The sequence below is a fragment of the Spodoptera frugiperda genome, chromosome 8, assembly GCF_023101765.2.
Source record: "Spodoptera frugiperda isolate SF20-4 chromosome 8, AGI-APGP_CSIRO_Sfru_2.0, whole genome shotgun sequence".
Classification (NCBI taxonomy): domain Eukaryota; kingdom Metazoa; phylum Arthropoda; class Insecta; order Lepidoptera; family Noctuidae; genus Spodoptera; species Spodoptera frugiperda.
The window spans coordinates 5,313,830-5,328,428 of record NC_064219.1 but is presented as its reverse complement, the minus strand read 5'-3'; the positions used below and the strand labels follow the sequence as shown (position 1 = coordinate 5,328,428).

The window sequence follows — 14,599 nt, the reverse complement described above, 5'->3', positions numbered from 1 at the left end:
GTACAATTTTTTTTATTATTTTAATAGAATAATATTCACAGAATTTGGAATCTAATATTCTGCTAAAATATTATTAAGTAAACTTACCGACCATAATTTTTTACATGACTATAGTTAATATTTGTAGTCGATTATTCACTACTTATTTTTAGTTGGTTCTACGCACTATGCCAATAGTCAGCTGTCAAAAACAGATGTGAAGAAAATACAATATTTTGAAAAAATAGGTTAGGAATATTATACAATTTCACCTTATTAAAAAGGCTATTATTATGTATGTGATTTAGTTATGTGATTAGTATTATAATACAGTGAAACAATTTTAGTTTTACACAATGGCTTTGTGTAAGTTAAACACTTTCATAAATGTGATAAGACATAACACTCCAAACCCAATTTTGTGTAAATCATTAACAAAAACAAATAGTGTCGGTTATTGTAAACCTTTGTTAGTTGGTTCACAACGCTGGTTATTCCATGAAAGCAGTAGAAAGGGTGGATACGAAACTGAACACAAGATATCAAATTTTCAACATCTTAAAAATGGATTTAAAGAACTGAAGGATGAACTTAAACTCTTTAAAGAAGAAGTGAAAGAATTAATCATTACAGATCCATTATTGGTTGCTAGACCAGGTATGTTGTTTACTTTAAGTTATAAAATTATTTACAGAGGAGTTTTTAAAAAGAAAATATTGCCTCCCGTTATCTTGTAAACATTAACACAACGGTCCCAGTCCCAGTAACATTTTGCAATATTTTTATCTAAGTAAGCAGAAACACTATTTTATGTGTATGAGATTACTTTAACTGAAATTACTTTTGTTAATAAAAGAAACTTAAGAAATATCCAATCTTAAAAGCTCTAGCTAGAGATGCAATCTTTATCAATGACAGTAACCACTGCTTATATATTGTGAAAATATCAATTACAAGATCTTTTCTTTTTCATTCTTATAATTTTAAAATGGAAACTTAAACTAGCAATCTTAATTTTACTGTTTCTTAGTTTATGTAAAATGCAGTACATAGTTTGTTTAAGAGTTTTAAACAATTTTGTATAATAATTTAGAATAATTATTATACAGAAATAAAAAATAAATTTTATGTTCTTTGCCTAGGAAACGGAGGAGTAGGTAGAGGTTGCTCATTTTAGAGGAAACAACCACTTTAAGCTATCATATTAACTTAACCTTATACAGTAATTTAATACTAATACTGATATAAAATATTTGCTATTAATTAAATAAACACAATTATATCACACATTTAATATTTTTCATATAAAATGAGCTTTTCAGTTAATTCACATTTTAGTCGATTTTATTCTTAGTCGATTTTTCGTTATGATCAGCTGTGACAGCTGACACTGTCACGAAGAAAAATAATAATTATAGTCTGTGACAGGTACATTCAAAACTTAAAACCGTTGAAGTCGTTAAGCCAAGAATAATTTCTGCTTCTTTCTATTTTGTTTTTGTTGATCCACAACTTCTACAAGTTTTATAAATAGCACCTACACTAGACCCGACCTGTAACTGTCGGACAGTGTGGTTTATAATCATAAACGGTCTCAGATCAATAAAAGCGAATGTTTTCAAACCTAATACTAAACGATTCTTCATTTGCATCTCCTGATAAGGGCATAACAACCTTTTACAAGAAATTTCAAAATCTTTTGGGTCGCGGTACAGATAGTAGCAGTGTGAAAATTAATGAAGACATGTTGTCTGTTGGAGCAAGCACAACTGCATCTGAGGACAGTTTCATAACACCAGTGTCATCGGTAGGTGACCTAATGACGATGTCTCCTAAGCGGTGTAACGATGGGTCGGAACAGAGGAACGAGACCAGCGACCTGTTAACAGGATCAGACTACGATAGCATTTGTGATGTTACTATGAAAGAGGTACCAATGTCTGACGATATGTTTATTGATGCCACAAGTTTGGACTATCTCGTCAAGTGTGCCGAGTCAAATCGCAACCATAACCACATAGATCGCGGCAAGGAAAGTTTGTTTGTGAAGTTTGATCCACTGTACGCACGGCAAAAGCTAGAAGACGCTAGCTCTGTTACTACGGAATCAGCAGTCGACTCGTCCGAGTGTGACGTGGGTTACGAAACAGGCAGTACTGTGTCAAATACGGAAAATAATGTTATTGCACCTAAACACTCACAGTCTACTGGGGCTATGCCTTCATTAAGCAAACCCATGCAAGTTGTGCCACCTGTAGTCAACAGCGAAAACTCCAAGACAAGTGGCAATTGCATTAAATCTACTCCAGCCCTCATGCGCAGTGTTTCTGCTATTCTGACACCCTCAAGGGGAGTGGCTACTGAGAGGCTCATCAGCATATCAGGCAGCACTCCTCCCACAGCAGCACCGAGAAGTCCTCGCTATCACAATTTCACCTCACAAGATGTGGATCACCTTCATACTCTGAGAAGTATTCTTCAAAAACAAGAGCAGGAGGTGTTGCAGCTCAGACAACAGAACAGAGAGCTGAAGTGTACAATACAGGATATGCAACATGATCACAACAGGGAAACAGAAGATCTGACGGCTAAAGTTAAGAAACTGACTGATGACAAGGAAAATTATTTACAGAAAGAAAATAAATTGCTTCAACAAATCAATGACAAGATTATAAGCAACAAACAAATGAGTATTGTCATGGAGGAGTATGAGAAGACAATATCCTCACTAATCGAGGAACAACAGCGTGAAAAGGTACAGAACCATGAGACCCTGGAAAAAGTCACATCGGAAAGGGATCAAGCTTTAAACCATTTAAGTAATATGGAGAGTTCTTTCAATGATCTCCTTACAAAATATGAAAAGTGTAAGAGTGTAATATTGGAAACTAAAGAGAGGGAAAAGGTTTATGAACAGAAAATGTCTGAGTATCAGGCTGCTGTAAAGAAATATGAAGAGCTGTATGGGAATTTGAAACAAGTGACTTCTGAGGCACTGACTAAAGCTAATGAAACACTGGACAACCTCAAAAAGAACTACAATATTGAAGTAACAAAGTTGAATGCTACGGTTAAAAAGCATGAAATTACTATAGCTTCTTTACAAGAATCTTTGGTTCAGAAGACTAGGGATAATGAGGAATTGATGAGGTTATATGATCAGCTCATTAGTGAAGTGCATTAATATATTTACTAAATTTCTAATACTATGTCTTCGCTCGGTGCTTTCTCACATTTCCAAGCGTGTGATGTTATAGGTCTGCTTGTCTTAGCTAACTTCTCTCTGTGATGAATCTCAACTTTTTTTGTTAAATTGTTAGTTTTAATAATATTATTTATTAGTATTTAGTTTTTTAACTTTTTATGACATTTGTTTGTGATTATGTTTCTATTTTATGACAACAGTATTAGTTTCTGACCTGTACACCTAGATACACTGCATACTATATTGTATTTTTGACATAATAGAGTAGTAAAACTACAACATTTTAGATTAATGACCAAATAAGATTTTTAGAACAATTCAACTAATTTGACACATTGAAATGATCTAACTTTGTGTTGAATGGAAAATCAAACATTGTTCTTGTAATAGAATAAATTATAGCAACAAAAAAAATATTATAAAATTATTCCAATGTGATAATCGAAAGGTAACATAGTGAGCAGCTATTAGTAGCTAGGCGATAGTCATAACAAGGCATTTTAGTTACTTAGAGTACCTAATATAAAAGGCATTTAAATACAAATGAGCTAAGGAGCAAATACAATCATGTTTTAAGATTTGATACAACTATTTCCAAGCCTCGCAAAAAAATAATGTGCCATCAAAAAAAAAAGCTAATAAAATTTTGATACAATAACTTATTGCTGGCCATATAATTAATTGAATTTATTATTTGAATATAGAATACTAATAAAATATATAATGTTTATAACTATTACTGTATTTTTTTTTTCAAATTGTCTATGTAAGACTTTTCTACTTGGTACTGTTGCCTTTGCATTTTTTATCGTAAAATTTAGAGATAAATATTCTATTGTATCTACTACCAATGTTATATTAGATTTGTAATGCTAATTTTAAGGGTGTTGGTAAAACCCAGGACATTTCATTACGTTAAATACTTGTGTAGTAATGATTGAGAATAAGTCTTAATTTTCGTCTTTAATTTTGCGTTCTCTGTTTGTCCAGACGTGCATTTTGTACTTAGATATTTAATAAAGGATTTTATAATAATATTGTTGTTTTAATGTTTACAAAATCTATTTATTTGTAACTGGCGATAAGGCTTAAGAACTGTACAAGTATCACCTAAAGTGCTTGTGACAAAGGGCTATATAACTGAGAAATATAATATTCAATTTAACATTTACTCAGTTACTCTTCGGCGTTGATATTTTTGTACTAACTCGATTTTTATGTTCTATCTTGTTATATCTTATTCAAACATCATTGCGGGGATCAAATTGCCGATACGTTGCGCAGCAGCTGGTTGCTTAGCCACTGCGTTAACCGTGCATTCAATATCAACTTTCTTAACAAAATATTACTTTTTTCAGGTGAAACAGACATGATCTGGTGTTTCAATGAGCCTAGTAAGTTGGAGAGTTTCACAACGACCTGCGACAGTGATCACAATGAGGGGTTCAGTAAATGCAGCTTTGACATGAGCAGCGCCGGCAGGGGCTTGTTCCACGGATACCTTGATACGCGGGTACCGAAAGATGGCCGGATAAAAAAAGCGGGTTATTGTGCCATGAGATCGAAGAGAGTACGAGTAAGTTCTTACTTTTAATAAATCATCTACCTATACGTCTTTTAAAATATACCTGGGAATCGAAAGCCGCGGGGCTGTCACCGGTGACCGACTACTTAGCATGCAGGATATACCTTCAACAGTTTTCAATTGACTGTCAAAAACTTAGAATATACCTGGGAATCGAAATCAAAAGCTCTTGCACGCTTGCTGCCGCTTGAGGTATCAAAGCGACTACTTTTAGGTCATACAAATACCTATTTAGATCTTAGATCTTTCTTCAAGTCAAACACCTAACAAGTTGCCTAGCACCGTCGACCTACTGCGCCAGTATTGCAGTAAAAACGTTTTGTATACCTAGGAACTACACTACTGCAATGTAATAGGTATGTTTAAAGTAGGTATACTTAGGTAATAGGTACCGCATCGTCTGACTCACAATCACAGCCAATCACACAGGTGCATTGCGGCTTTATTTATTATTAGGTACCTAGCTAAGCTAGTCTGGCCTAGTCTAGCAGTTCAAGAAAGTCGAACCATGAAATGTGCGACCAAAAAAAACACTTTATAATATGTAATACACAGATTCATAGGTACTCATATATAGAGAGAGACCTTTGCCAAACAGTGGATGTACTATGCTAACTACAAAAATTACGCTCTGTAATGTCTAGGTACGCATTATATTTCGGGGGCTTTGAACCCCCCCCCTGTCTACGCCTATGATTAGTATAGGTATATAGAGTATAGAAGTATAGATTTTTATTGAATTTTGTTTCACAGAAATCATTCAAACGGGCAGGAACGTATGACTGGCATTTATACAATACTCTAGTTCTGAAGATAAGGGGCGATGGCAGGTCTTATCTACTGAACATATCCTGCGAAGGATTCTACGATATCACGTGGAATGATATTTACCATTACGTGCTGTACACGAGAGGTGGACCTTACTGGCAAATTGCCAAGGTATGTATCAATTAATACATAATGCTTTTTAATAATTGAAGACACACATGGGTTTTTAATCTCCAAAGATATATTAGGAGTGTCGTGTAAGAAGGGTTAAGCCTATTATTGCCATATTCGAATTCTAAACTCCGTACCGTTTACGGAGATCAATACATATAATCTAAAATAAAACAGAAATACCCATCATAAACTTAGCTCAAGTCAGGAATCGAACCCAAAAACCTTTTGCTCGACAGTTGCAAATATTACCTCGAAACTAATGAGTAAAGTTAGCAGTAATAAGTAGCAGGTGCCTGTATAATATGTATTAGCAATGCAATAGTAAATAAGTAAATGTACACTAACATATGTCACGCGCCCAAGGCTACGCTACGGCTGAATAATTGATTATGCAAAGCGTTTTTCCTTGAAAGCTTGTACTTAGGTATACCTTTTGTACTTGTAAAGCCGGGTACACATTGGTGCAATGTAACATGTAATGCAACATGCAATGCAAGAATTTGACGTCCACATTGCTGCAATGTATCATGTAAAGTAACAGAATTCCCATAGTGTAGACGCCTTGCGCGCACGAACCGCGTCTACTACGCGCACGAACAGATTGTTGCAACAAAAGCGCGTAGCGACCCGAAATTTGTCGGTTTTTCCCCGAACACAAAGAGGCGCGCAGTATGCGCGGAGCGTCAGTGTGGACAGGTTGTGTGGTGTGTACGGCTAGACGCGCGCGAACATGGAACAAGACGACGCTACTGCGGCGGAGGAGGCGGTTACATTTACGTGGAGTGAAGAAAAAGTGCTTCAATTAATTGAAGTGTACAGATCAAAGGAAATTTTGTGGAATCCACAACATGAGAATTTTTATAAAAAACATTTTAAAGAGGATGCATGGATGGAAATTGCTAATTTGATGGAAACAACACAAGAAAAATGTTTCAGTAAAATGATTAGTACTTTTGCAGACTGAGCGATCCGTTCGCGCGCATCTCGGAAACAGATGTGAGTAGGTACATGCGCGGTTCGTGCGCACGTTGTGCGCGCCCCGCGTCTACACTGACGCAATGCTTGTTTCGTGTTGCATTGCATGTTGCGTTGCAGCAGTCTGTACCCGCCTTAACTGCTAGTCATAAGTAACCCTACATGGAAGTCGTTGCATCTAGGTACTTCTATATTTATCTTTGTCGAGTAATTTTCCTTTTATGGTCAAGTTAGGTAGCAAGCCATTCGTATCCGTACTCTAACGAAATTAAGATTAACCTTTCGTCTGCGGGTATATGAGACAACAATAGAATACACATTGTGTCTCGCACTGATCAGTGCTTCAGCATACGACGGGTTAAGAGTCAAAAATCCGAATTATTCCAAATTATGTTTTGCCCGACCTGACGATCAAGATGAGACCACTGTCGACAGTCAGCTCGATTCTAATATGTAGAATGTAGATTAAATTAAAACCTGAATTATAACATTTTTGTTTTCAGATACCATTCTCAAAATTCGTGCTAGGTTCCAAAGGGCGCTTACAGGACAAGCAGACTAGGTTCCGATTTGACAGAGTAACACACTTTGGTATATCTTGCGGCGACAAGATCGTTGGCAACTTCGATCTGGAAATAGAATATATTGGTAAGAAATAACACAAGATAACGTCTTTTATTCTGTAAAGGGTAAGCAGAGGCGTGTGTTTACAATATAATGTCCACTTTTCCCAAGTTATGGTAGGTAGTGTGTCTTCCGCCTATTAGTTTTGAAAAATCGAAAAAAAAAACTTCATAGTGCTTCGCCCAACCCAGGAATCGGACCTGCTATGCCTAACACAATAAATTATTATGTAAATGTGAAAGTTCATAAAACAATGTCTGTGTATGATAACATTTTATCATTTACAATTATTATAACATGTATTTTCTAAAGGAAATACGATAAAGTTTGTGGGCCATAACTATTCATATAGTTAATAGTTGTTATTACTTTGCTTGTAACGTGTTCCATAACTCATAAGATGAGTTAAAAAAATACAAATATACTTTGCCCCACTCGATAAAGGCGAGAGATTTAATTTACAATGAAATAAATTGATTAGGCTTTAATATTGAAGGCCTATATTGAGCAATGGATGTGTTGAATAAATTGATTTGTATCATTACAGGTCTGGAGTTTGACCCCACCCACAATGAAGAATTTGCCTACGAAATGTACAAAACAGATAAATATATTGTTGGAGTTTAATTATTTTTTGTTAAGATTAGTCGAATAATAAAAATTAAAAACTCGTTAGTAAAAATAGTTTTTATTTCATAATCACACTTATCCTCCCCTTCACACACTTCTTTATAATAGTTGTGTTGTGATTTATCTCATCTACCTTAGTCACCTTTAATTCCATTATCTACAATTTGAAGGCTTCTTGCCAAGCATGGTGTTTTTGGACTCATTGTTATTTCTGAGAATTTCCAATTATCTTTGACTCACTCTGAGATCGAATCCGAGATATAATATCCATTTCAATAAAGTTTTACAATAATAATAGTTTTTAAGTTTTACTATATGGTAAAACAATAAATAGGTATTTAACTACCTACTAAATACATAGAAAGAAGATATTTTATGAGAAAAAAGAGTTTCAATAATAGGTTTTTTTTTTAGAAAAAACCGTAATTTTTCCGATGAAATATTACACCTCTAATGAAATGTCAAAATTCAACTTTTTCTTTTTTTGGATTGTCGTAAAATGCATTTCCGTCATTCCATTTCCATTCTTAGCATTTCTAAAATGTTGCTATCTTGCTCACACTCATGACTTTTCCGATTTGCTATCCTGTTGTCAAAACAAGGAGTGGTGATTTCATAGACTAAAATGGTTAACGCATCTGTGGCGTAAATTACTGATGTCATCGCCTTGATGATCATTCATCGTTATTTTCCTGTACAGTGAAGTGATGTTTATTTAATTGTTACACTTTGTTTCGTTACTCAATTTTAGTAAAATTGTGTGTAAAAGTTTCCGATCGTTGCTATTACCTCGGAGCTCTATGGCTCAAGGATATTGCGGTAGGTTATCTCAGCAAGCAACGCAAATTAAAACTTTATTGTTCCTATTCATTGCACCTTGCGTGGGATGTTGACCATTTCACATATTTCAACATTCCCGATTACTTTTTACACTCCAGTGGAACGAACCTAATCTTATTTAATAAGATTTGGCTGTATTAATTTAATTAAGATAATGGATTTTGCGCAAACCAGTTTATCTTTAACAGTTGCTTATATGGTGCTGAGTGATATTGCAATCTGTCAATAAAATGTTTACGTACTTTCAGGTGAGACCATGTGAACATAATTAAATAAAAGGAAACTAGTTCGGGAATAGTGAAATCAGTGTGTAGTACCATGTCAGGTACGGAGCAGAATATAGTGAACTCAATGCAGCAATTATCTGTGCAACCCAATATAAGTGGCCCCACTGAGAAACCTACGCAAGTTGTTACTCCTGCTGTCAACAGGAGTCAGCAGGCCGCAGCAGCCAAGGTAACCCCTGTGAAAGTAAACACTGTGTCCCCAGCAATAGCCACAATAGACCGGTTATTGAGTCTGGGAGCCAACATCCCACCCCCACCACCAGTCATCACACGGCAATCAGACATGGACCCACACACTGTGGAACAGCTCCGTGCTGTCAAAGAGCTGCTCACAGCTCAAGAAGAAGAAGCACAGAACCTTAGAGATATCAACCACGAACTACGAGAAAGATTAGAAGAATGTGAAACAAAAATTAAAAAGTTGTCTGAACAGAATGAAGAGTATGCAGAAAAGGAAAAAGCTCTCTCCCAGCGAGTCGCTGAAAAAGTAAGAAATAATAAACAAATGAGTGTGGTCATGGAGGAATATGAGCGCACTATATCTTCTCTTATTGGAGAACGGGAGGCAGAAGGAAAGAGATGGACAGATGAGAGATCCACTCTGGTGAGAGAACGTGATGAAGCTGCGGCGCATCTAGCCTCCATGGAACATGCATTCAATGATGTGCACACCAAATATGAGAGGTGTAAGGTCATCATTCAAGGCTATAAAAGTAATGAGGAAATGTTAAAGAGAACTGTTGAGGAGAACAATGATGCTATACAGAAGTTAGAAGCAAGGTATGAAACCCTCCGACAGCATGCCATGCAGCAGCTCAACAAGGCCAATGCAGAGTTAGATTCTGTGAAGAAGGCTCATCAAGCGGAGATCCTGAAACTAAACGCTATGCTTAAGAAAAGTGAAGTACATGCGTCCTCCTTGCAGGAGTCGCTGGCACAGAAGATTAAGGATAATGAGGAGCTCACAGCTATCTGTGATGAGTTGATCAATAAGGTTGGTTAACAGCATTCTAATCATGATACTTATGTACTCATTCAATCTTCATTTACATAAACTAACATGCATTTTGTATTTATATGCAGTTGACTATAATGATTAATTATCATTAGTGTAATAATAGTATTACACAGATTATGTGAAAACTTACTTAATGAAGCTAGTGCTGTTACCAATATCAGAAATTATTAATTATTATTTTTTTATAAAACAGTATGTAGTGTATAATGTTTAAATGTACTGTGCAATCACTATCTATTTTATTTTGTACAATTTTTTATAATTATTATAAGTGTAAGATTTTACTACCTTGTGACATTTGAACAGTGAATGTTTCTTTTATTATCTCGTTTTTATTTGGTGCCTGTCTGTATTACCATGCATGTTAAGTGCTCATAAAATTGTAAAATTAATGAACCTCACTATGTACAGCCTATTAGTATTGGACCATGCTTTTATACCATTTGTAATAAAATTGTGAGAACATATTTTCATAAACTAGATACCTATACCTACATGCGTAATGTAAACTTATCCAAAGATCTGGTTACAGTCTGCTGTATCTCTGACTTCTGTCTCCGACGGCTAAGGTCAGGATATAATTACTTATGGTTACTACTTTGTTAGTTTCTTCCAACTAAACCTAGCTGCCATATTTAATTTGAAATTTTCTTTATGTATAAAACATAGGTATTTAAAGCTATAAGCGTGCTTAACTTAAAGTATAATTTAAATTAATAACTTGATATTATTGTTTATAATATAATTAGTGTTAGCTGTTAAACCTATCAGAATTTGCAGGACTAATAGTTAATGTTCTCTAGTCTTCAATCTTTTGAAATTGGTTACAGTTATGTTTATGTTTATTTAAACTTTGTAAAATATGATAGTAGATCAGTTCTGTGAAAGCAATAATTTTATAACAGAATCGCAAGTCAAACTGAAGCTTATTTTCATTGTGAAAATAGTAAAATATTAATATTGTACATTGCTTTTCAGCTTGTTATTACTTAGTTGATGAAAAGCAAATACCAAAAAATATATAAGTCATTAATAAAATATAAAATTGTTGCAACAATTGGACTTACAATTAGGTTTATTTATTTCATGTAAGTACATGAGTGTATTGAAACTTAGACATTAGTATGTGCCTTTTTGAAATTAAATCTTCACCATCCATATCCATTCAGTCCATAATTTGATATTCATAAAGTACTAGACACCTAAAACTAGAATATTTTTCATCTCAATCTAGGATAGCCTAATGCAGTGCTGCTAAATATGTATCAAATCTTTTGGCCTACGAGTATTATTTAGTGGATGAGGTAAAATAAATTTAACCCTACTAAAATGTTACTTTATTCAAACACTACATTCCACAACATTATTTTTGTAGATCTTTAATCCTAACAAATGATAACACTGCAAAGAGTACAGTCATGTGTTTCCAAAACATTGTGTACGTAACATTTCCACAAAACGCATCTCACGAGAATCCCATTTAGCCTCAATTCGATTATATTTCGTTTAGAATAAGCGTAATTTAGTTAATATTTTACTACTAAATATTTTTTTATATCTTTGATTTATTTCGCATAAAAATTAACTGCAATTTATTCATATGAATAGAATGAAAAAATAAATTGTTTCCTTTTGTAATTCAATGCTCTTTATTTACACAGAATTCCACACATCCTCAAAATATCAAAATATCCTTGTAATCCAACTTCTTTTTCCAAAGGTGATTAACTGAAATAGGTATTTGTTTGTATATTAATAGATTTATTTACACTTGTCATAATTATCATTAGTTAACACTTATCTACGAACCAAACATTTGGAAGACTATACAGTTACAAAAATGATTTTAAACAAACAAAAAATTTATAAGTTTCAGGACTTGTTCTTCAAAAATTTGTATGTGTCCTTACTAACTATATAACTGATGGCTGACACTACAGTTGACGCTGCGGTCACTCCACACAGAGCGTGTAGTGCTGGATGGTCCACGAAGCCGAATACAGGAGATGCTAATGTCGTGCCCACCTGGAACATGTCATAAATATACATCAGTAGACATTAAGGTGGTTGTAGTATTCTAAGAGCTACTTATTATGCTCTGTTGCACAGAAATATTTAGGTTAAAATTACAGAATTTAAAACTCACAAGTAAAAGCTGTATGGCGGTGTTGACTTTGCTAACGAATGTAGGAGCGAGCTGCGCCGTGGCGTGAGTCACGTCGAAGTAGCGGCTTAGTGTTCTCTGTAAATTAATAAAGGGAAGGTCAGATACAAGGATAACATTATACTGCAGTGAAAAATATAGTATTGTGACCTACTTGTAACATGTTTATGTCTTTTAAAAATAAAAATATGTTTATAGCTCTTTATTACTAAATAAGGTATTGTTTGCTACTAAACCACGCTGAATTTAAATATTCATGGATTGAAAGGAGGACATTAAGGACACAAAAATGGAAACATGTTCAGTAATATGTGAGAAATGACATGAAATGAGTTTGTGATGTTATGACATATGATAGGACAATGGGACCTAGTAACAAGGAATTATTAGTCTGTGGTAGGATACAGAGGTAATATGGTAAAAGAAAGCGGGTTGGTGGTTAAACACAGACTTAACAAAGCCAAAAAAATTGGAATAAAGAGGTCTCGATTATTGATAGAAGTTTTTAAAGTATAGAGTACTTACAGGTGGTGGTAGGCTCATGTATCTGATGACAAAGGCAGCTGTGACCAAGGCAACATCCCTGCTGACTATGAGCAGCGTCAGTGAGAGAGGTATCAAGTTCTGGTAGGTAAGTGATATGAAGAGGGTGCCCACTAGCACCTTGTCTGCCATTGGATCTAAGAATGAGCCCATTTTGGTTGATTGGCCCTTCCAATTCCTTGCTATCCATCCGTCCAACTGGAATATAGTAGAAAATTGGTTTTACTTATTGCAGAAGAAAATGCAATAGAACAAATGTAAAAAAACATCAATTTTCTTGTTTTAAACACATGAGAGCCATTTTAAAGAACCTATTAGTATGGTACTTAATAAAAGACATATCCAATCCAAAATCTTAGCACATAGTACTGACAGATAACTTATTGGAAATGGTTATCAGTTTACAAGTCAAGAGGCAAGATTTCTACGGATTTTAATTAAAGATACACCAACATCTTCACTAGATTTGACACATTACATATTTTCACCAATTTGCTGTGAATTAGTCACTTATAGGTGTATACAGCACTCCTATACATATTTCATAATTTCTTTGATTACTGTAATTTTAGTAAAATGAGTGTAACTATACTACACACCATAGCCCACTGTATGGTAAATAGGACTATTATGTATAAAGAATTGGTAAGTATGTACATTCTGCAATGAATAAATATGAAAGATATCTCACCAGATCTGTGACACCAGCAAAAACTAGCAGTCCTAGAGCAACATTGTAGTCTTCGTGGATTATTGTGTATCCTAAATATGGTGAGAGGGCTATTCTCGTGAAACATAAGATATTTGGTACTGTCAGGACATTCTCTTTCTGAAAACAAAAATTAAAAGGATTTTATTGTTAATGTAATTCATCATTCCAATAAGAGTTTCATTCAAAGTTATGTAATAAGTTATATTTGTGCTAATATGACTTATATTTTTATAATATTTTCTAATTAGCAAGTAATATTAGTTTTTATTTAAAATTTAGCTGCAATACAAGATTTTACGAAGGGGAAAAGGTATTGTAAGGTAAGGTACATTAAATGAGACTGCAGTAATTACAGCATAAATATACTAAACAAGTTTAGGCCAAAAACTAAAATCATGAGCCTGTGGAGTGTCATTAGGGGCAGATTTTAGACTAAATATAGCTAATTTTACTACGCATTACTTATATTTACCTCTACTACTTCTTCCAATCGTTCTTTAACTTTTGCTTTGGTTTCGAGTAAGTCTTTAATGATGTATGCTTTCTTCACTCTTAGTTTCTGACCAGTAACTTCCCTCTGGAGCTTTATGTCCCTCACTAGCTCCTCACCTTTTTGTCTAATACGCTGCTCTGTGTCTTTAAACTGTACCTTTTTATGTTCAAATGCATCCTTCAGGGCGTCTGCCTTCTTTTCAAAGGTTAGAAATGGTTTCTTATCATCGGAATATTGCAAATATGATATAGATGTGATTGGTAAGTGTTTTATCCTTCGTTTCGAATTAGAAAGAACGGTAACATATTCTCTAACCGCAACAACGTGTTCATGTTTAATATTCGGCCGGTATAAAAGCGAGACATGTTTAATGAAGTTGCATCTTGACAGTAGTTTCATAATAGCTGTATTGAAAGCCACCAATTAATAGTTAAACTGATATTAGTATCACTCTATTTTCATTTACCACAAACTCAAACCTAAAATTGTGCACTATTATAATTTAAACAAACATATTTGGCGAATTTATTTCGCCAAAAACGTATGTTCAATATGTCATTATTTTGACATAACATTTGTTATTGTTGTAGATATTATCTGTG

General features: G+C 34.3%; 4 protein-coding genes across 5 annotated transcripts; 3 read left to right on the top strand and 1 right to left on the bottom strand.

Moving 5' to 3' along the window:
* The first annotated feature begins 172 nt into the window (after nt 1–172).
* Nucleotides 173–7,992, top strand: LOC118275609 (complex I intermediate-associated protein 30, mitochondrial). Its single transcript, XM_035593632.2, has 5 exons — nt 173–636; nt 4,543–4,760; nt 5,523–5,708; nt 7,190–7,334; nt 7,858–7,992. Exons 1-5 carry the CDS (start codon nt 336–338, stop codon nt 7,935–7,937), a joined length of 930 nt encoding a protein of 309 aa, XP_035449525.1. The 5' UTR covers nt 173–335; the 3' UTR covers nt 7,938–7,992.
* On the top strand, nt 1,393–4,219 carry LOC126910919 (uncharacterized). Its single transcript, XM_050695262.1, has one exon. It carries the CDS (start codon nt 1,592–1,594, stop codon nt 3,161–3,163), a length of 1,572 nt encoding a protein of 523 aa, XP_050551219.1. The 5' UTR covers nt 1,393–1,591; the 3' UTR covers nt 3,164–4,219.
* Nucleotides 7,993–8,563: 571 nt separating the features above from the next.
* On the top strand, nt 8,564–11,723 carry LOC118275834 (transforming acidic coiled-coil-containing protein 3). Its single transcript, XM_035593929.2, has 2 exons — nt 8,564–8,759; nt 9,029–11,723. The coding sequence occupies exon 2, from the start codon at nt 9,099–9,101 to the stop codon at nt 10,068–10,070; it is 972 nt and encodes a 323-aa protein (XP_035449822.1). The 5' UTR covers nt 8,564–8,759; nt 9,029–9,098; the 3' UTR covers nt 10,071–11,723.
* LOC118275833 (probable cardiolipin synthase (CMP-forming)) lies at nt 11,708–14,553 on the bottom strand. Of its 2 annotated transcripts, XM_050695614.1 has the most exons (6): nt 13,977–14,553; nt 13,484–13,621; nt 12,775–12,990; nt 12,232–12,327; nt 12,000–12,110; nt 11,708–11,813 (listed from the first exon to the last, which is right to left on the bottom strand). In XM_050695614.1, exons 1-6 carry the CDS (start codon nt 14,394–14,396, stop codon nt 11,769–11,771), a joined length of 1,026 nt encoding a protein of 341 aa, XP_050551571.1. In that variant the 5' UTR covers nt 14,397–14,553; the 3' UTR covers nt 11,708–11,768. The 2 variants fall into 2 exon arrangements, with proteins under 2 accessions (XP_050551571.1, XP_035449821.2); XM_035593928.2 differs by having other exon boundaries at nt 11,708–12,110.
* Nucleotides 14,554–14,599: the final 46 nt, after the last annotated feature.

What these genes read in the sequence shown, in the direction of transcription:
- LOC118275609 (XM_035593632.2), top strand. Translation starts at nt 336, where the DNA reads ATGGCTTTGTGTAAGTTAAACACTTTCATAAATGTGATAAGACATAAC. An exon ending in ATTATTGGTTGCTAGACCAG is followed by an intron (nt 637 to 4,542) that starts GTATGTTGTTTA and finishes TACTTTTTTCAG; the next exon opens with GTGAAACAGACATGATCTGG. An exon ending in CTTACTGGCAAATTGCCAAG is followed by an intron (nt 5,709 to 7,189) that starts GTATGTATCAAT and finishes TTTTGTTTTCAG; the next exon opens with ATACCATTCTCAAAATTCGT.
- LOC126910919 (XM_050695262.1), top strand. Translation starts at nt 1,592, where the DNA reads ATGTTTTCAAACCTAATACTAAACGATTCTTCATTTGCATCTCCTGAT.
- LOC118275834 (XM_035593929.2), top strand. Translation starts at nt 9,099, where the DNA reads ATGTCAGGTACGGAGCAGAATATAGTGAACTCAATGCAGCAATTATCT.
- LOC118275833 (XM_050695614.1), bottom strand. Translation starts at nt 14,396, where the DNA reads ATGAAACTACTGTCAAGATGCAACTTCATTAAACATGTCTCGCTTTTA. An exon ending in CCGCCATACAGCTTTTACTT is followed by an intron (nt 12,111 to 12,231) that starts GTGAGTTTTAAA and finishes GACATGTTCCAG; the next exon opens with GTGGGCACGACATTAGCATC. An exon ending in TGTCAGCCATCAGTTATATA is followed by an intron (nt 11,814 to 11,999) that starts GTTAGTAAGGAC and finishes TACCTATTTCAG; the next exon opens with TTAATCACCTTTGGAAAAAG.